At 43.1% G+C, this 21,339-nt stretch overlaps 1 protein-coding gene across 18 annotated transcripts in view; it reads left to right on the top strand.

Annotated features, from left to right (window-relative positions):
• Window positions 1-21,339, top strand: part of Rgs6 (regulator of G protein signaling 6) — a 596,709-nt gene that overhangs the window by 541,421 nt on the left and 33,949 nt on the right. For 17 of the 18 annotated variants that reach the window (XM_004837270.4, XM_087195071.1, XM_087195077.1 and 14 more), the window contains 2 exons: window positions 557-682; window positions 9,399-9,585. In XM_004837270.4, coding sequence (XP_004837327.1) covers window positions 557-682; window positions 9,399-9,585 — 313 coding nt within the window. The remainder of the gene's footprint in view (window positions 1-556; window positions 683-9,398; window positions 9,586-21,339) is intronic. The other variant, XM_013067441.3, reaches the window with a different exon arrangement.

The raw sequence follows: 21,339 nt of genomic DNA on the forward strand, positions 1-21,339 counted from the left end.
TAAGTGAATGCTGCATTCTGCTTCTAGACAAATACATATGGTTTATTCAAGATTAGGCCAGGTGTATATCATTCAACTCTAATGATAATCCTCTAATTCTGCTAATTGCTCTTCTGTGGATTAAAGAAGGTGCAGGAGGTATGAGGCAATGTCTTTGATGAAACGTTGGATTCACGAAGCATCCTGGGTTTTGATAAAAGTAAAAGTATGATGGCATTGAAAGGTGGGCTTATAATTGACAGAAGTGGTCCATGGAGGCCCAGTCAATGGTGCCGTTGCATTTCCTGAAGATAGCAGCTGCTTGATGTCACCTGGTGACCTTCACCAAGTGCTACCTACCCTTTTGCATGCCTCCTTTAAGGGAAAATTTTCCTATTGGTTGTGATTGATATACAAGTCTACATGTGGAATTTGCAAGCTTTATAGAACCCATAATTTAAACATGAGATGTTTTCCTTCCATTTGTGGCAACAAAATCTATTTGAGTTATTGAGAAGAATTTGTCACAGGCTTTTGCCTGATATTGATCGTTTTTTAAAAACTTCTCACCCCAAAGCAAAGAGCCCAGCCAGCAGCGAGTAAAAAGATGGGGCTTCTCTTTCGACGAGATATTGAAGGACCAGGTGGGGCGGGACCAGTTCCTACGATTCCTGGAGTCTGAATTCAGTTCAGAAAACCTCAGGTAAATTCTTCCAAGGTTGAAACTATGCAGAATGTGTGTGAAGGAATTTGTAAAATCAGTCTTTCCACCTCTATTTCTCAATAAGATGTTATTAGGGTTCAAATTCAAATTCCGACTAATCTGGCTAAGGTTGAAATGAAGAACAAATTAAAATAGGTAACTTTGTCACCACCTACACTAGCACCTACACCAACATTGGCATCTTTTTTTGTTGTTGTTCTTTAAGTCTGAATGACATTTTTTCAACTACCTGGAGAGATGCTTTTGATAATAATTAAATAGTCAAATGGATTTGATGACACCATTCATTAAGTAAAACCAGAGAACCATGGAATTTCTGAGTGGAGCAGCAGCTCACAGATCTCTTCTCTCAGACTCTCTTCTCAGTCTGGGACCCTGAATCTCTGAAAGGTGAAACAGAAGAGAAAAGAGTCAATGGAGTCATTTCAGAATTCTAAAAAGCCATAGTAAATATCATTTGATAACTGGAGACAGAATGATAGGAGGTATGATCGAACTATACAGTGAATGTTTAAACTTAAAAACATAATTACAACAAAAATCACATTACCATTAATCCCCCTCAAAACACTCCCCTTTTCTTTGAACACACTCATCCTATCATTCTTGCCACTTTCTGAAGGAGTTTCTGGAAGTTCTCTTGTATGAATGTCTTTAAGAGGTATGCTAAAAATATAGATAGATAGATAGATAGATAGATAGATAGATAGACAGATAGATAGATAAATAGATTCAATGCTTCTGCCCAGTGCCATCCAAGAAATAGGCAAGCTTATGAAAAAAAATGCAGTGTGTCCTCATCCACCTTGTTCACCAGTTCTGGCACTGTGCAACCTCTGTTTCGTCCCCCAAAGTCAAAAAGACTATGAAAGCTAGACAATTTGAATCATTTCAGGACATTGAGGCAAGCACAACAGCACAACTAAAGATACTCACAGAAGAAGACTTCCAGAACTGCTCCAGAAAATGGCAAGAACAATAAGTGTGTTCAAAGTGAAGGAAAGTGTTTTGAGAGGGGTTAATGGCAATGTGTGTTTTACTGCAATCCATTTTTTTAAATTTAAACATTCACCATATTTTTCAGTCACACCTTATTCAAGCTAATTAAAACATGCTTTTTTTTTTTTTCCTGTGGGGGAGAATTCTATCAACTCCAGGTGGTGATTATTCTAATCCTCTGATACCAGAGAGAACATCTGATTGTTTCTGTTGGTCTCTGTGCTTTATGGGGGAAATGTATTAATAATTACTATTTAATAGGGGGAAGAACACTCAAAATATGGGGTCCAATATGAGAGGAAAAGAAGGAGATATATTAAAGGAAAGAGTTCTTGGTCATAAAAAATTAGAGAATTTTGGGTTTATTTTGTCATTTATTGTGCTAGATGAAGAATCAGAGACTCATGGAAATGTGACCTATCTAAGACCTCCCAGAGATCTTAGCAAACTGGTGACTACCAAGGATAAGAGGAAAATATCTCTGTCTCTCTCTCTCTCTCTCTCTCTCTCTCTCTCTCTCTGTGTCTCTCTCTTTTTTCTCCTTGCATCAGGTTCTATTTTATTTATTGAATTCCCATATTCTAGAGCTATTTTCTGAAAGAGTTTTAATAATTTTTAAATTTTTTTACCTTCAAAAATTAGATTATACCTGGGCATAGTGACATATTTCTGTATTTCTAGCACTTGGGAGACTGAGGCAGGAGGTTCGTAAGTTTGAGGGCTGCCTAGACCACATGGCAAAACCCTGTCTCAAAGAAATGAAAAAATCATACCAGATACTTCATGCAAAGTACTATCCTCTCCAATGTTAATGTGCAAAATCCATGTTGTACTTTTGAAGGAAGAGACCACCTCAATTCCATACATGATCAAGTGATGTTTGTGATGCACTATGCAGTACCAAGTCGAGATTCATGATCTTTGCTGCAATGACCCTGTGAGTCCTTGAGGGAAAAAATGCAAGAAACAATTAAATCTGTAATTGGGTATAAGTAAGTGTAAACTCTAAAACCATTCTGCAAGTATTTAAAGGAGGGAGGAATCAATGTTAAGCCAGAGTGGGCAAATCATCAGCTAGACTTTGAAAGGTACACAAGACATTGGCAGACCAAGAAGAAGCAGAGAGAATATTCTAAGCTGGGAGACTGAATTAGTCAAAGGGAGCAATGTGATTGTCCCACACTGTGAAGTTCCAGGAAGATATGTAGATCCCAACCAACCATATGTATTGATGCCTTTCTAGGCATCCCTGCATCTATTATAAACCAGGCCAGGTTGAATACCTTATTTTCAGGCTATAACAGAGTTAGGTGTTATTCTAACCACATATCAGAGCCTTGCTTCAATTCCTAATGAAGTATTTCTAACAGAAGACTTGACCTCTAATTCTCTCCACTAGAGTGACACTCAGAACAGCCTCCCAGGCTGCGTGGGAAGCAAAGCCCTCTGTGGCCAGCTTGATGCCCCCAGAAGGCACCACTGTATGGCCAGCTCAATCCCAGATTCCACTCCCAGCACAGTCCCCAGGAGCCACACCTAGGAGTCCTCATCCCTATCCCCTTTGATCCCCAAGATGGAGTGGTATAATGGCCCCTTTACCTGACTATTTCCCAGCCCATAAGTGGACTCAAGACCCTGTGCCACCTGCAGTCTTACAGAGGGTTTCAAGAATGACCACAGGGTCCTAGTCATTGTGAGGTCCCAAGAGTGTCTACTTGTTCAGGCTGCTGCTGCTCTGCCCAAACTGGAGCAATCATTCCAGAAAGCTAGAGTGTATCCAGGGCCACATATCAAATCAGACTAGTTTCACAAAATATGCATGACACTTCGGGCACCGAGTGCACTGAGCAGTGTGTCCCTGGCAGGTGTTCAACAGTTCCTCCTGCCATTACCACTTTTGCCTTTGCCAGCCCCTTCCCTGGTGCCAGGAGGGCTACATTTCACCTTGGGTGAAAGAATGTGAATGTGCCCCCAGCATGCGTACATAAATCCAGACTTAAAGAGAGTCCCCTCTGACCCATGACAGAAAAGAGGATAAAGAAAATGGAATAGCAGAAAGAGAAGTATAGCCCAAGAGCTTCTAAAATCCTCTCTGGAGGCCAAATTCCATTTTTATGATATTCAGCGTAATTAGGCACAGAGAGGCAAGCTCAGTTTTAAGTCACACAACTTTAGGACCCTTTGGTCACTAGACACAAGTAGCTGCTTCCCTTCCCCCCCGTGTCCATTCCTTTGGCCACAGATACTGGCTCAGCACCTGCCATGACCCAGATCTCAAGGATTCAGAGCTGACCACATTTTACACCTTGCCAGGGGGACAATGTGTGGCCAGGCAGACACACCTCCACCGTGGTCTGTGTGCACAGTGGCTCCTGAGAGTTGTACGATGTGGCACAACTTGAGGATCCTGCCCATCTGCTGAACTGGCCATTGCATTAGTCAGGCTTGTGTCACGGTGACCAAATACCAGAGAAAGTCAATGTAGAAGAAAGATTTATTTTGGCTCATAGTTTCAGTCCATGATAAGCTGGCTCCATTTCTTTTAAGCCCATGACAGGGCAAAAACATCATGATGGCAGTAAAGGGATAGTGTAGGAAAGCTGCTGAGCCACAGAGGACTGGGCTGGGGACCAGATATAGTCCCCATGGCCACACCCCCATGATCCACTTCCTTCAACTAGGGCCCGCCTCCTCATTTCCATCACCTCCCAATGATGCCATCAAAGGATGATCTCATCAGTGAAGTTAGAGCCTTCATGATCCGCCTTCGAAAAGCCCTGCCTCTGAGCACAGTATACTTGAGGGGGGACATTTTAGATCTAAACCAAAACAGTTGTGCTTAAGTCCTCATCCCTTCTATCCAGGACTGATCAAGAGCCCAGGCGACGGGCATCCAACAAGACAGGAAAGAAGAGAGACTGACCAGAGCCCCACTGGGCACACTACAGAATGCCTGCACCCTTCCGTCTTCCCATCTCCCCGGATCCCTCTAGCAGAAAGCATGCTTATATCTTAACACTTTGCTGATTAAGTGGCCAAGTAGCTACATTTAAGCCAGAGCTTCAGAATGAGAAGCAGAGGAGCCCCAAAGTGTCACCTAGGTCTTTTAAAGAAAGAGATCTATGATGATATAATGTGATGGAAAGTCCTTTCTGATCATTTTGTTCTGGGTGAGTCTGTGAGATGAGTGAAAGCTGTCACCTCCAGATGACAGGGAGAGGGCATGGCCACCAGCATACCTGCTGTGGCCATCTGTGGCAGGGGCAGCCTCTCTTTTCCTTTTCTAACTCACCTAGAGCTGAGTCCAGGGCTCCATTCATACTGGGTGGACCCGTGGAGACAGCTGTATGCTGGGCACTGTTGGAATTTAATTAGCTTCTCACCCACCAGGAAGAAGTCCTATAGTTCAGAAGCGGGGAGTGCCAGAGAGCTGATGACCTCATCCTTCCTGTTCTGTGCATTTGCCAGAATAGTGACTGTCACCCCTTACCACCTGCCCTCACCTCCACCCACTTCCCTATGCAAATCTCTGTACTCCTCGGCTTGACACCTTCTGCTGCATGGCAGGGAATGAGTTAAAAATCAAAACCTGCAGCAAAGAGCATCCCCTGTACATTTTTTATGAGCTGTAACATCTCCTGAGAGAATGTAGTTGTTCTTCTAACCTGCAGATTGATGATGCGAGTTGTACACCATGTCAGCTGAAGGGAGAAGCAATTAAAAGAGAGCATGGTGTGTGTGTGGGGGGGTGCTGCCAGTTTTGCCTGAGAGCTCTCTCCTAGCATTGCCCTGAGTCCTAGGAGACCTCAGAAGGTTCATCAGGCCCTGTGGGATCCCTCTCTAACCAAACACATGATGAATCAGGACCAAGCAACTCCCAGAAAACTTGTGACAATCTGCAGCAGTTCAGCCACCCCCTGGGGCACTCAGCCCAGCTTCTGCAGTGTTGATGGTGGTTGCTAATAGAGGGACCAGAGAATTTCAGCCCAAGCAGGCACCAGCATCGTTTAGTCTATTGTTCTGAGTCTCTGGCTGACCAGCAGAGGGCACAGAAACACTTTCTTCTGCCACAGAGTTTGCTTTTCTCTGAGAATGAACCCGAAGCTGTATTTTCTAACCCTTAAAGATCCTAGTTTGTGAAAGATGGGTAAGCTGGTAACTGAGGGGCTGCCTGGACCTCCAGACAGCCTGAAAAATGACCAGTGGCTCACGATTTCTCTCGTTCCAACCAGCCTCAAGGAGCGAACCCTACTCCCCTCATCAGAAGCCTGGAAGAAATGAGGCCACCTAAGGCAGCCCTGGGACCGCCCTCGAGTCCCAGCCATTCACTGTTCATCATGGCTTTGCTCCAGTGGCTTCTGAGCCCCACTGCCCTCCCCCAAGGCCAGTTTCCGGGCCTGCCTTCATTTCCAAGCCATTACCACCTGTCAGATGCAGGCACATGGGCTGCCTGCCTCCTGCTGTTCTAATGATTGGCAGCAATTTGGGGTGAGGCAGGACAGGTGGTCCCCCCACCACCACCGATACCCTGGAGCCTTGGACCTGCCAGTCATTGTGACCCTCTGCTGCCAGCACAGGGGCTTAGTGCAGGATGGGTGAATTTGACGCTGCTGCTGGCATCTGACTTCCCACCGCATCCTCAGAAGAGCAGTACCTGCAGGCTTTTGATAAGAGCAGCTGCTTTGAAAGCTTCAATGGGCCTCTCTTCTGCAGTAGAGGTGTAGAGCCACTTTTGTGGCTGCTTGGTGAGAGGTGAGAGTGTGGCCTGAGCTCTATGGGACTGGAAGTTGGCAAATACAAACTGAAACCTGTTCTGAATTTCCAAATGATGCAAGGGATCTTCGAAGCTGGGATAGTAAACACAAATGGGATGTCAGGATGTTATTGTGACAGAATTTTTTCTATCACCTGGGAAAGACAAGGCAGGTCATCTCCAAGGCTGACAGGAGGCTGTGTGTGTGCAGGAAAAGAAACTGTGGTGGGAGGAGAGTCCCCTGCCCTGCCCCTCCCCCACTCTCCTCCTCCTTGCCCCTCAGCCTCCTGTCACCTCCTCATCTGACCTGTCTACCGTTTCCTCTTGTGCTTTTTTTTTTAATTCTTCATTTTACCCTATGGAGGGAACCTTTTTATGGTAAGTTATTAAGCTTGATTTTGAAGCTTGCATCAACATCAGCTCTAGACCTTCTCTTTAGCCAGCTGAGTGATATGCTTTAATGCAGCTCCCAAAGCAAAAGGAATCTGGAAGCCTCAGGAACCACAGAGAACCTGTGGAGCCCAGAAGCTGCAGGGGCCTTTAGGGCCTTCTGTGGTGGAGCAAGGGACAGAGAGGACAGAAGGTGACATCTCACATGACAGTGATGGAGGAAGCAAGAAATCACCCATGTGTCATTCATTTGAGTGAGGAATTGCAGCAACGTGGTAGGCTGGGAAAGATGCTGGACCAGAAAGTTCCTTGCAGCCAGGAATTCAGCCCCTCTGAGGCAACTCCCAGGGCAGGGGTTGTGTGTGCACTTGTGGAAGACTCGCTGACTTAGACTTTGGTAAGTTCCCCCTTAGCACCCCTTCCAGTCCTTCTTTGTGCAGAGCTGGGCTTTTTGACATTGTCCACCTGCCCCTCAGACACGTCTTGCAGGCAGAGAATGCCCTGCAGGTGTCTCATAGCCAGATGACCTTCTCCGCCTCTTCACCTCATGGCAGACCTTAGAGGCAGACAGAGAGCCCTGAGCACACCAAGGAAAGGGGCCAAGAGACAGAGGAGATGGGGGCATTTCAAGGGCTGATTTGTGCAGTCTGACAGGTTAACATTCCTTTCAAAGCCCTCGGGACGCTGGTTAAAGAATCACTACTCTTCTCCTTGCCCCTGGCAGCCTGGAGCCCCAAGGACCTGTGGTAGAAAGAAAGAGGACTAATGTTGAAGGGCAGGTGATGGAATGTGGCATTAGCAAGAGCCCTGGTCTTTTCTGTTCCAGCCGCTGGAGGAGAAAGAGATGAAATTTGAGGGGGCAGACTGGGCAGTATTGAGCCTGTGGCTGCCACTCCAACTTGCCCCTCCACTTCCCACCCAGCGGTATTGCAGAGTCAAGTGTGGAGGGGAAGTTTTTCAGACCTGTGTCATATCTCCCTCTAGCCACTTTGTGCCTGTTTCACAGATGAAGAAAGATACACCTAAAAAGCACAGCAGTTCAAGACAACACAAACCACAGCCAGGATGAGGATAGACTGCACCTCCTATTCTTCTGATCTAGTGGCAGTCTCTCCTTCCTGGCCTTTGTCTTGGCTCTTTGCGACCAGTGAGGGAATCATGAGAGTTTTCTTTAGGAAGATCATTAGAATCCTAAAGGGCAAATCAGAGGAAGGGCTGGAGCTCAGCATTTCAGAAACAGTGGGGACACGCCTCTCCTTGTGATAATGGGGCTCCATTACCGCAGTCTGCCACTGAGTGGTGCCTTTGAGCCATGCACTTGGTTCCACGGGCACTGAAGAGCAACAGAAAAACATGCTTAACTTTTTTCTTTTTAAACAACAACAACAAAAGCAAGCAAACAAACAAATAAAAACCAAGTACATCTTACTTTGGGTGAAATCTGATGACAGACTGAATGCACTTTCCACCACATCGTGGTTCAGCTTTCTTTCTCCTCCACTTTCTTTGACTAGATTACAGGTGATGTTCTTGTGGCTATGGGAACCCCACAGCCCTAGACCTGCCCTCCTATCTCACTGGAGAAACTGGCCTGTCCCCTTCCCAGCAGCTCCCATGTCCTTCTGAAAGGCTGCTTGGGAACCATCCTTGGGATAGGGGAGCTGTTGTTCAGGCTTTGGCTCATGTTGCTGCTGCCCTCAGCAGAAATGAGCTCATGGGCGGCTCTGCCAAGGGCAGCTTCCCTGCGGATCCTGAGGGATTATGGAGCACCAAATAGAAGTGAGCAAAAGATTTTTCTCTCTGGCACTCCCTGGAGGGGTCTCCCATGTATGCTGTCAGCTGTGTTCCAGATAAGCCCACCTTCAATCTAAAAGTCATTTATTTTGTACCTGCTATATACCAAGCACCGTGTTGATGGCTGATCTTGTGAATGGCTCAATTTCTCCATCTGTAACATGAATGATTTGTTCATTCCACCTCAAATATTCTTTATGATTCTAGGATTCTACCTGCTTCTGTGATTTTTGTCTTCATTTTGATGCCTCCATTTGATGCCAACCAGATGTAGCAAAGGGGCTCACATTGTGTAGACTACAGTGGTTCTCCAATGCGTGATTTTTTACCTCCAGGGAAACATTTGGCTTGTCATAACTTGGAGAGTGTTATCGACATCGAGTTGGGTAGAGGCCAATGTTGCTGCATAACCAACAGTGTACAGAGCAGTTCCTACCCCCACCTACCCACCCTCACCAACAAAGAATCATCCAGCCAGAAATGACAATAGTGCTGAGGTTGAGACATTTTGGCGTAGAGGAAGAGAAATCTCTTGTGGGTCACCCGAAGCCCATTGATCTTTCAACATGTCCTCTGTTTCCATCCTTCACAGTAGTGGAACACTGTTTGTCCTTTCAACAGTCCCCATAGTCTTTGTGACCCTTGTAATGGCATCAGGGAAGGCTGGGGAGGGTATAAGAGAATGAGCATAATGCATCAGCTCTGGGACCATTTCCAGCAGGGTCCAAATGGAACTGACTGTTTCTGCTTCCACTTTAGGTTCTGGCTGGCTGTCCAAGATCTCAAGAAACAACCCCTACAGGATGTGGCCAAGAGGGTGGAAGAAATATGGCAAGAGTTTTTAGCCCCGGGGGCCCCAAGTGCAATCAACCTGGATTCTCACAGCTATGAGATAACCAGTCAAAATGTCAGAGATGGAGGGAGATACACATTTGAAGATGCCCAGGTTTGGTTATCCACGCAAATGGTTAGGCTGTAAAGTGTTCCTTTGTCCACTTCACCATTCAATCCCATAACACAAGTCCAAGGCATGATGAGTAGTTAGAATTTCAGATTTTATTATTTATAAATCTATTAACAGAAACTATTCCAGATAGCTGCACAGTGGAGCTCCAATGTGGTTTTCCTAGATTAGTTAGTATTATTGCACAGTAACAGAAATTTGTAGTCACAGGTGATCCTATGTCCTGATAAACCCATCATAAGTTTAAATATCATCTGTTGCAAATGTATTTAATACACCTAGCAAACCTTAGCACACACAGTACACTGTAGAGTACCACTTGTTTCCTTTCCTGAGAATCTGGCTGACGATAAGCTACAGCTCACTACTGCCCAGCATCTCCAGAGAAGATCACCCTGTATATTACTAACCCAGGAAAAGATTCAAATTTGAAGTACAGCTACTTTATGTACCACTGTAACGTAAAAGAAATCATAAGTTGAAACACCATAAGTTGAAGACTGTACATGATTTATCTTTTCCAGGGAAATCTCAAACTGTCTTACAAAACCTGAAGTCTTGTGATAGGTCAGTAGTAGACTCTGGAAACCATAATCCAGCATTAGTGGGTAGAGTGAGCTGGCAGGGCCACAAGTCAATCCCACATCTGTATCACTATGATGTCCACATTTATAACCACCTCTCTGCACTGCTTCCTTAGTGATTCCAACTATGTGCTTAGTATTTTTTGAGTACTTCTGTATTCCAGGCCCTGGGCTACGTGATGGAACACCATAGGGAGCAAAGTCCTTGTCCTCAACAGGTTATGGGCTAGTATAACAGACAAGTAACAGGCAATTTCAACAGTGTGAGAAGGGCCCCAAGTAAGTGAACTCCAGGGTTAAAGCAAGCCCACAGGAGGGACTCCTAGCCCTGCAGTGCACAGTTAGGACATTCACAGATGCTTATTGGGCTCGCAAAACAACAGAAGCCACAGAAGCTACCCAAACAGCAGGCTTCCTCTTGATGCCTGGGAGGCGCTATTTCTAAAGATAGGCATCAGAGCAGTTTCTTATTTCCTGTCCCCTAATTTTCAGTTCTTCCCACCGTCCCACACTCTGTGACAGGGTGTTACAGTTTGACCCAGCTCTTTACTTCTCTCACCTGTAGACTCCTCAGTAACCAATGTGGGTGGTTTTCTCTCCCACAGACATTATTATCTAATTTTGAAAACTTCCTGTATCCATGCCAATGCAACAATGAAATGAAAGACATAACCAGTGTCCCTTGTCATTTGCACAACACTTCAGAATGGAAATGCTTACCACCCTGACGCCTTCCCTATCTTTTCTCTCCCTGATTATGGACTCCATGCAAGGCCTGTGCTGGGCAGATTCTGTTCTGTAGAGCTCGGTCTCTGCCTTAGGAAATAACAAACACACCTCAATACATAATGGTGTGGTTTTTCTGATATATTTTCATATCTGAACGTGCATATGCTCCAAAGCACCATATTGACATGGCCCCTGAGTTGATGGGGAAGCTCCATTCTGGGTGGATGATTTGAAATATAAAGCTCAACTCTCCATCACTCATGAGTCACCAGAAAAGAAATGCTGGTCAGAACCATGATGCCCCCAGCCAGCATTATTGCTCAGAACATAACATCATGGGACATTTGTTTTAATTTTTTATTATGGGAACTTTTAAACACATGGAAAAATGGAAAGAGAAAAATCACAAACTTTTATGGGCCCTCACCCAGCCTCAACTATCATCAGGACATAACTGATCTCCTTTTATCTGCATCCCCATCAAGCTTTTCACTTGCCACTGGGTTATGAGACTGGCCCTTTGTTCTTACAACACCATTATCACAATTTAACAACAATCTCTTAATGACATCAAATGTCAAACAAATGTTCAAACTTATAGCAGTTCCACACATGCCTTTTTAAATATCTTTATTTAAAATCAGAATCCAAGTAAGTTGCACACATTGCAGTCAATTGACATTTAAGTGTTCTTTAATATACAGTTCCCTTCATCTTTCATTGCTTTCCTCTTCCCCATGCAATATATTTGGGAAAGAATTGGATCCTTTATCCTGAAAAGATTTCCACAGTCTGGATTTTTATGATTACAGCTCTATGGTGCTATTTAACATGTTCTTATATCACCAGTATTTCTTATACATTGTTTGCTTGGCTTAGATGTTTAATCAGATTTAGGTTTGATTTTTGAGGCCAAAACTACTTCATGGATCTTGTTGTGCTTCTTTTCAGAAGGTATGTGACATCTAGCTGTCTCTTTTTGTGATGTTGGCAACAGTTGATGTTTATTGCTTAGATCCATTAGTTAATTAAGGGCTACAGAATGGTGATGTTCTTGTTTATTATTCTCTCTTCATTTATTAGATGGAATACTTCCAATAAAGAGAAACTTCTCTCAGCTACTATTTCATTAGCTAGTACTACAATTCATAGAAATAAGATGCATAAATTTTTATTCTTTTCCTTTATAGTATTTGCTAGTTTTCAGCATAATGAGTGATTTACTATCATCTTCCTGACAGTTTGTTTTTTAAGTATATTTGTAAACTCATGAACTTAAACCTATTTGATGTGTTTTAATCTCTTTTACTTATTATATATATATTGATGCTTGGATAGTACTATCTCTGCCAGCTGATTCCTTCTGAATGACTCTAGTAGTCTTTGATGCTATCCAAACAGCAAGGAAAGTAAGATGTTCGGGTTCTGCCCAAGACCTTCAAGACGCCATTTTTGAAAGAACACTTGGCTCCTCTTAGTAGTTAATGGTTTTAAGAAACTACAATCTGAATACTTAGGAGTGCTCATTTTTCTTGGGTTATTCATCATTTTCAGTGAACAGATTTAGGAAATATAGTGTTGTTGTCTATAATAAAAGTACAGTGTGAGTTAATAGCGATGTTTTCAATTCAAATTCAGAACTACAAAGGATTTTATTTAACCTCTTCTTTCTTATATCTGTGCTTCCTTTATGCTAAGAATCTGGTTCTCAAGGACACCAAGGATTATAACATAATTACTAATTTTCTTTCCTATCCATTGCACAGAGCAGTCTGAACACCACAATGGTAATACTGGAACAAAAATGTGATTATTGGCTGATTCTTTAACTGTTGCATAGTATTCTATTGTGTAAAGGCTCCATAGTTTAGTCAACCAGTCCTCCCTTCTTGAACATTTATATTGTTCTTAATTCAAGGAAGGTTTGATGAGAGAATACAAAAAGTTAGCACATTGTGCCAAGGTTAGCACATTGACATGGTTTGGAATACCCAGCCTTCATTAGGCTGCAATTTTTTCAGGTGCCTTCATGTACATTATAGCCCATTTGCACAGAAATCTTGTAAGGTATATTAGACTTGAAGATCTACATAGACGTATCTTCCTCATCGTTTGTTAGGGTTAGTCTCCCATGAATTCAGGTAGAACACTCTTCCTAAACCAATTCCTATTTTCATCCTGTTCACTACTGCTGCTTAAGTATGTTTCCACCATAAATATACAAAGTGCTTCTTACTAGCAGAGTGACCTTGGGCAAGTTATTGAAACCCCCTGAGTCTTCCTTTCCTCCTCTGTAGAACAGAGATACAGTGGAACCTATGCATGGGTGCAAAAGGACCATGTGAAATGAAGCATGTCAACAACAATGACTGGCCCACAGAAAAAAAGGGAAAATATTTCCTATTTTATTTCCCTAATGTCAGTTATATTCTTTTTATTCTTTTATGTTTAACATGTTTGATGAAACATTGAAATAATTTCATGTATTATTTGCACCCATGATCACCCCTGCTCTGGTATACAGATATTTCTTGACTTACGGTGGGGTTATGTCCCAATAAACTCATGGTAAGTTGAAAATATTGTAAATTAAAAATACATTTACTACATGTAACCTACCAAACATCACAGCTTAACAACACAGAATGATGCAGAGTATCAGTCCTTTCCTTTCATGATTGAGAACCTGAGTTGGAAATGTGGTTTGCTTTTGCTGCTCAGTCTAACAAGAGAGTACTGTACCATGAGTGGCTAGCCTGGAAAAAGACTAAAATCCAAAGTTCAAAGGATAGTTTCTACTGAATGCATATAGCTTTTAGACCACCATAAGGTCAAAAAATTGTAAATTGAACTATCCATTATAAGTTAAAGGCCATTTGTATTTTCTTCCTCGATTTGTGTGTATAGGTATGTGTTAGTTTTGCTCATGCTGCTATAACAAAGTACCACAGACCAGGTGGTGTAAAAGACAAACGTTCATTTATCACGGTTCCACAGGCTAGGAAATCCAAGAGTAAGTAAGGTGTCAGCATGTTCAGTTCCTGGAAAGGGTCCTCTTCCTGGCTTATAGGTGGCCATCTTCTTGCTGTGCCCTTTCGTGGCAGGAAAGAGTACTCTGTCTTCCTCTTTTTAAAACCATCATGACCTCATCTAAGCTTCATCACCTCCAAAACCATCATGCTGGGGGTTAGGCCTTCAGCAGTGTGAATTTGGGGGACACAATAGTCCATAACAGTGTGATTATACAAATAAAGTGGTTCTGCCTTTTACATTAAACCAGGGGGCAGTTATGAAGTTAAATTTTATCTATGAAGGGACAGATAGTATAAATTGTAGGCTTTTTGAGTCATATGATTTGTGTTACAACTATTGGATCCTGCCAAACCAAAACAGCTAAAATGTAAACAACATACAAGGTGTGATCAAAATATGTGGTAAATGTTTAAAATTTTAAAAATTCATCACAGTAAAAGACACATTGCCGTTAATCCCCTTCAAAACACTCCCCCTCACTTTGAACACACTTATCCCATTATTTGTGCCACTTTTTGAAGCTGTTCTGGAAGTCCCCTTTTGTGAATGTCTTTACAAGGTATGTTAAAAAATACAGTGAATGCTACTGCCAAGTGCCATCCAGCAGGCTTGTAAGAATATTACAGTGTGTCCTCATTCACTTTATTCAGTGGATCTGGCATTGTGTGACTTCTGGCTCTTCCTCAAACATGAAAGGTAAACATTTTGAATCTATTTAGGAAATCAAGGCAGCCATGAGAGTAGAACTAAAAACATTCACAAATGAGGACTTCCAGAACTGCTTCAGAAAGCAGCCAGAATGATGGGATAAGTGTGTTCAAAGCAAAGGGGGAGGGTATTTTTAAGGGGAATCAATAGCCACATGTCTTTTACTATAATAAATTTTTTAAAAATTAAACATTCACCATACTTTTGGTTATATCTTATAAATGAGTGAATGTGACCCCCAAAAACCACTTTATGGGCAGTGAAAATAAATTTTGTATAATTTTTTTAAAAAATTTTAATTATTTCAACTAGTTTAACCCATTTATGAAAAATGTTGAAATTTTTTGAATTTTTGCATGAAATTCATATACTGTTTTATCTAGAAAAATTCAAACAACAACAATTTGAAGAGACTACATTTCATTATGTTCCATTGTTATGTGTTTCAAATGTGAATCACTAGGCATTGAAAAAATTAAAACATAAAAACCATCCTTAGCTCAAAGACCAGAATGCAGTGCTTCAAGAAACCCAGAAAGATATAGTCTAGCAGATTGGGAATAGGAAGCAGGGAGAGGTGGCTGGGTTTTGGTACAGACAGCAGCATAGCAATCTCTGAGAATGTTGCAAGTCAGAGCAGAAGTCAGCAGGTACCATGATTCAAACCCAGCCTTACCCTTCCTGGCCAGCATGGCAGCCCATATCAAGCAGAGCAGTGAGCTCTGAATTTTCAGGTAAGAGAAGGAAGTCATAATCTATGGTAACTTGGACTACAGATGTCCTGACTTGCTGGGCAAGAGTCTACAGCTTAGACCACAGCATCCCTGGACTTTCAGTGCTGAAGGCTTGGTTGTTAACCTAAGACCTGGAGAAGCTCTGGACCCTAGAGGAGGACCCAAAGCCAAGTTACAACTCCAATCCCATTTCTTCCCTACACTTTTTCTAGAATTGTACATTTAAGTTCTCTAAACCTTCTTCCCTCTGTTTGGCCAGCTGCTAGGTGGAGATAGTGACATCTACACCCCTTAAGCCCGACCAGTGAGATCAGGAGCTCTGGGTGGCTACCTCACCTGGTCACGGTGGTTCTGACACCTGCTCAGTGGTCATGGAACCTACAAAAGAAGGAGCATGTGCCCTAGTGTTAGTGCTCAGTAGCCTGATTAAAAGCCAGGAAGATTTAAGCATTCACTGGTGCTGGGGCCTGGGGGTGGGTGTGGCCCCGGCCCCTACTCTGAGGATTTTGTTTTCTATTTGACCACATGCATTGTTATAGCAAGGTTAATTGCTTGTGTTTGCTTCCTGTGGAAATATTTCACAAGATAACCTGTCAGCACAGGTCCAGCATTTGCATTTATGTTTTGCTGATCCATTTGGCTTTTTTTTTAAATTTGGGCCAAGACCAAATGTTCCATAAATGTCTGTGGGATGTGACCATAGCCCTCAGTTATTTGCTGTGTTGTTCCAATTTCATAGATTTAGCCTTGTGAAGGGAGAGGGGAATTGGGCCTCTTTTTCAGGACTCAGTTCTCTATGCTAAGGATTAAATTCCCTGTTCTCAACCACAGGGCATCAGAAGACCTGCATTGTCCTTGCTGTGGTCTTAGGCAAAAGCCTTGATCTTCTATACCTTCCTTTCCTCATCTGAAAAATGGAGATGATGTTTCCTCTACCCCACTAAGGATTTTATAGAAATCAGCTGACCTAGTAGCCCTGAAAATTCTTTGAAAAAGTAAAAAGTATTATATGTTTTTACATGTGACCTCACAAAAATGAATGACTTTCCTCTCCCTTGGGTCTCATAATTCCAGGCTAAGATCAAAAGAGAATTTTCTCAAGAAGATATATATTCTTGGAAGGACAAAAATACAGGAAAATATGGGGGTTCTAGAGTGCCCACCTAAGGAATTTGAACTTTTTCATCCTGACGACAGTAGAAGAGTGTTGAAGGCTTTGAGTGGGAAGAGAGTGGATCAGGTGATGGTGGGAGAGTGGTCTGGAGCCAAGAGAGAGACTCAGGGGATGTATAATCTAAATTTTGCCAGCAGTTTTTGGAGTAGAGAATTAAGCCACAGGAAGTACTGAGAACCTAAGACTTCCTCTTAGAGCATCTGCCTCTTTCCAGAGCCTCCCCAGCACCAGAAGGGACACAGGAGTCAGCTGGCCAGCACAGTGACTGTTTGATTTCAATTTTAAAACCCTCAGAGTATCCAAGGATGTTCCAAGGTCTGTGTCCTTGAGTCCACTGAATCATTTGCCCAGCTGCTGAGCCATCCATTTCATGAGCATCCATTCTCTCATTTAAGTTGGGAGACCTTGACCTGCAGGGTATGAAGTTCTGAGTTAAAAGAAATTCCACAAGAAATAAGAGGGCTGGGTGGCTTTTTGCCACCAGGCAGAGCTTGTCTAAGGGCACATCATTCTTTACAAAGAAAACAAAATAGGTCACTGAGATTGGATTGGAAATCTGTCCTTCAAATGGATTGACAGTTGGCTTTGGTCCCTGCAGGTTTCCACTCACTAGCTTTCCTAATTGTCTACACTCCACTGCTTTCTGACCTGCAGCAACTTCAGAGACACTCATCCTACTCTGCACCTGGAGTGTCTAGGCCTCATAGATTCTAGATTTGAAAATTATTTGAAGTGGGCCATAGCAGTGCACACCTATAATCCCAGCACTGTAGGAAGCTAAAGAAGGAGAATAGCAAGTCTGAGCCCAGCCTGGGCAACTTAGCAACTTAATGAGACCTTATCTAAATATTAAAAAATTAAGAATGGGCTGGGGATGTAGCTCAGTGCAAAGGCCTTGGTTCAATCACCAGTACTGCCAACAACAAAATTTACTGGATGGGAGCAGCAATTTTCTGTCTTCTCTAGCCTTTGTAAGTTCCTACAACACTAAGATAAGGCTCTGAGTATAGTTGAGATTGTTTAAAAATCATTTTCTTGATAACTCAATCTTGAATTTTAACTGTTAGCTGTACCTATTATAAAATAAGGAGGCAAGGGGAAATCTGTCCTTGGCTTTAAACTGAAGAGCCTGGGGGAGCAAATACAGTAGGTAATAAATAAATACTAACTGGTTACATTAAATTTTGAAATATACCAATTTAGCAAAATTTGGAATACCCACTAAGTGCCAGATGTTCTGGGCTCTGAAAATGCATATATCAACTGGCCCTTTTTTCTAATAAGTCCTCAATCTAAGTTACCAAACCTCCACTCAGCCATCATCAATTCATAGACTGATCAAAGAACAACCTCAAGGCCAGGATGAGGTCTAGGTGACAAAAGAGCTGAGAAAGACACCACCAAGTTTACCCCCACCATGAGCAGACAAGAAGCCTCTAGTTGTAAGTTTCTATGAACATCTAAACTTAGGTATTTAAAAGTGGTTCGATAGAGGAATGCAAGGTTTCTAACTTTTGTTTTGTTTGAAAGCCATAGCCCAGTGGAGTTTGCTTTTATGTTTGTCCCTGATTGACAGAAGGAGTAGTCTTCGGAGCCTGGTGAAGGCTGCTCCTCTTTGCTCCATGGTGGAGGTGGTGGCATTGTATGCCAGTATCACAAGACTGTACCAAATTTCCTGGAATTAATCCTCTATTGGAAGGCATTTCCTGGTAAACTCCCATGCCAGGCATATTTTAATAAAGAATGCCACAGCACTCCTTGCTCCAGGAGTTACTCATTTGACTCTGTGGGTGGTTTTATTTTAGGGAGATGAACTTCAGAGGGAGGGATGTGTTTTGAAGAGAACAAATCATTTGTTCATGATCTGCCATTTATTTCTAAATAGACTAGGAATTCCCGAAGAGGGAGAATCTGAAAATTATTTCTACAATGCAGCTTATGAACATAGATCTCTTGCAGCAAACATCGTGATCTTAAAGAGGAAAAGGAGAACAGTTTTTTAAGTTAATACTTACGATGTTTGGTTAGGGAAAAGGCAATGTGTGAAACTGTCTTGAAGTTACTCTTACCTAAGAGTAGGGACTGAGAAACATGAAAACATTGTGCCCTTTGGCCAGTTAAATTGCGTGTCTATTCAGATGCTTTGCAGGCAACAGGCAAATGATTATTTATTCTTGTACCCTTTTGTGACCTTGAACAGTGCCTCTCATAAAAACAAGGGGCCCCCATGTCCTTCTTAGGAAGCCAAGGAAATCCAAGTGGGGACTTCTCATTTAAGATCCGCATGATCCTGAAATGGCCATGCAAAACTGAGTCCAGTCGCATATGTGAGTGTCCATGTGGCTGTGGAGTTTTTCTATTGCCTCTTCTATTTTCGTTAAGGAGACAGAAGTCCACTTTAAGTCTAAGTCCTTCCCACCATAAAATCCTCTGTCCTACAGGTCCCTTGTTGAAACAGAATTTAATATTCCCTAGACTTCAGCTAACCATGCCTACGATCTGAAGACCTGTGGTTAAAAATATTGAAGTGTCTTTTGAAAGGTGAAATCCAAGGATACAGAGTTGCTTCTCATGTCTTCCACAAGGCTCATCAGCCCTCAGTGTTTTGCCAGTCTAGGACCTTGTTTCAAAGGACAGTCACAGCTTCCCTCAAGTATGGGAGACAAGTTGTGTGGGACCCACTGTTAGAGAAGCCAGAGCTTGGGCCACCAGACCCCTGGTGTCTTCACTATTGCTATCACTGTTAATGGTGGTTGTGAAGGGTTCTCAAAAGGGAATGGTGAGCAGTGGCTACATCTACCACTAAGATGGCTCAGATTGAGGGCTCGAGAGGAGGTCTCTCACATCTCTGGGGCCACAGAGAGAGGGAATTACCTTGTCCCAGCCAAGCAACATTGAGTCCTTTTGGAACTCAAGTCAAAGACAATGAAAAGCAACACATCAAAGTGAGAACAGCAGGAGCCTCTGGGTTCAAATGCTGGCTCTGTACTCACCTGGAGTCATTTCACCTGTTAGAGGTTCAGTACCCTCATCTGAAGAATAGGGTTGCTTGACCCTACCAACTGCTTCAGAGCAAGCAGCACCAGCAACTAAAATCATACAACTAGACTGTCCTCCCCAAGCCTCTTTGCTTCTCCTTTCTTCCTTTCTCCAGAATCTTCTGACCTTCTTTCTCATCCACATGTCATTTCTCACAAAGACAGTCACAGATGAGGTTATTATTGTTACTTGACATGCATTATCATTTCTATAGTGCTTCCACTTTTATTTGTACATTGAAAGTGTGACTGACATGGCTAGAAATGTCCAAGTGGGGGCCTGAATCCAAGCCTTTGACTCCCAGCCCAGTTCCTTCTCCATTACCATACACATCACATCACATTCTATCCTACATTTTCCTTCAAGAGACCACAAGGGACCCAACAGCTCCCAAAATCTGGACGCTATTCCAGGAAGCTTGAGGAAAGAGGGCAACAAGGAGACACATCCACTTGCAAAAAGAAAAATAAGGTACTTGAAAATCACAGGAGGGCTCTTGGCCACTGTGTGCTATGCTGGCTGTGTGGTTCCCTGCTCCATGAGGAAGGTCTAAAGTGGGAATGAGATCTGTGCTGGTTTAGGAACCACAGCAGAGGAGAGGACATAGAGTCTTAAGTGGTAGCATTTCTCTGATTACCTTCTCCACCTCTTGTGAGGGTCACTGTGTTTTATCTAAAAAGAGAGATTTCCAGATGAGGACTCTCACAGCAAAATACTGATTTGTGTGCCGGGGATTTAGCTCAGTGGTTTCAGTGCCTGCCTCAAAAGTGCAAGGTCCCAAGTTCGACCCCCAGTATCAAAAAAAAAAAAAAAAAAAAGAGTAAAATATTGATTTGTGGCAGGTGTGGTTTGGGGACATTGTGTTCTGCTCATTCACTCTGGCTCCCATATATATCCCAGGCCCTACAGATCTCAGTTGTTTTTGCTTCTGCCTTGGAATCCCAGGAAAGCAGTGCACCCCATCATCAGAATAGCCTGGCCCAAGAAGGGAAAATGAAGTCTCAGCAAGATGGCACCCCTGCACCACCATTATCAGCCACTACGGGGGTGTGATTCCTTCCTCATGCTGAGAAGTGTGCCTAAGGCATTTGGTGTGGTTTGGGGGGCCTGTAGCACCTGTTTCTTGATGCACAGCGAACCATTTTCATCCTCCTTGGACAACGTGCCTTTCCACAGGATTCAGAGGCAGTTGTGACCACTGGTAGTTCTGCTTCTTCCCAGTCAGTTCAGTCATCTCCCTCATAGGAGCGGGGAGGCACAGAGGAAGGTACAAGGAAAGGAGAGAAGAAGGAAGAAAGTAGGAAAGAAGGTAGGACAAGACAAGACAAAGCAAAAGAAGAAAAGAGAAAACTTTTTTCCCTCTATCTCCCTAGGAATTCCCTCTCAGTGGGAGCTTAGCTGGTTTGGCCAGTAGCTCCCTTGCACTTTGCAGATTCTGGATATACGTTTCCCTTAAGACTGGTTGTCTGCAGAACAAGGGAAACAAACCAGAACCTCTCTCATAAATCAGTAGAGGTCACTGCCAAGAGCTTTGTACACTTTTTGTCCCTGGCAGTGATAAACTCGTTGCATTTGGGAAATGGCCAAAGACCCTGGGTCTGATCTTAATTCTCATTCCCAGAAAAAATCTCAGCTCTCTGTTCACCCACCCCCTGTTTACCGTCTTTGTGTTTCCTAGACAAAGCTGGCAAGGAGGAAGGAACACAGTTCCGTAACTGGGTACATCGAAGGCTGC

This window comes from Heterocephalus glaber, unplaced genomic scaffold (assembly GCF_053883595.1).
Source record: "Heterocephalus glaber isolate CG9 unplaced genomic scaffold, H.glaber_assembly_v1.0 deba00001608, whole genome shotgun sequence".
Classification (NCBI taxonomy): domain Eukaryota; kingdom Metazoa; phylum Chordata; class Mammalia; order Rodentia; family Bathyergidae; genus Heterocephalus; species Heterocephalus glaber.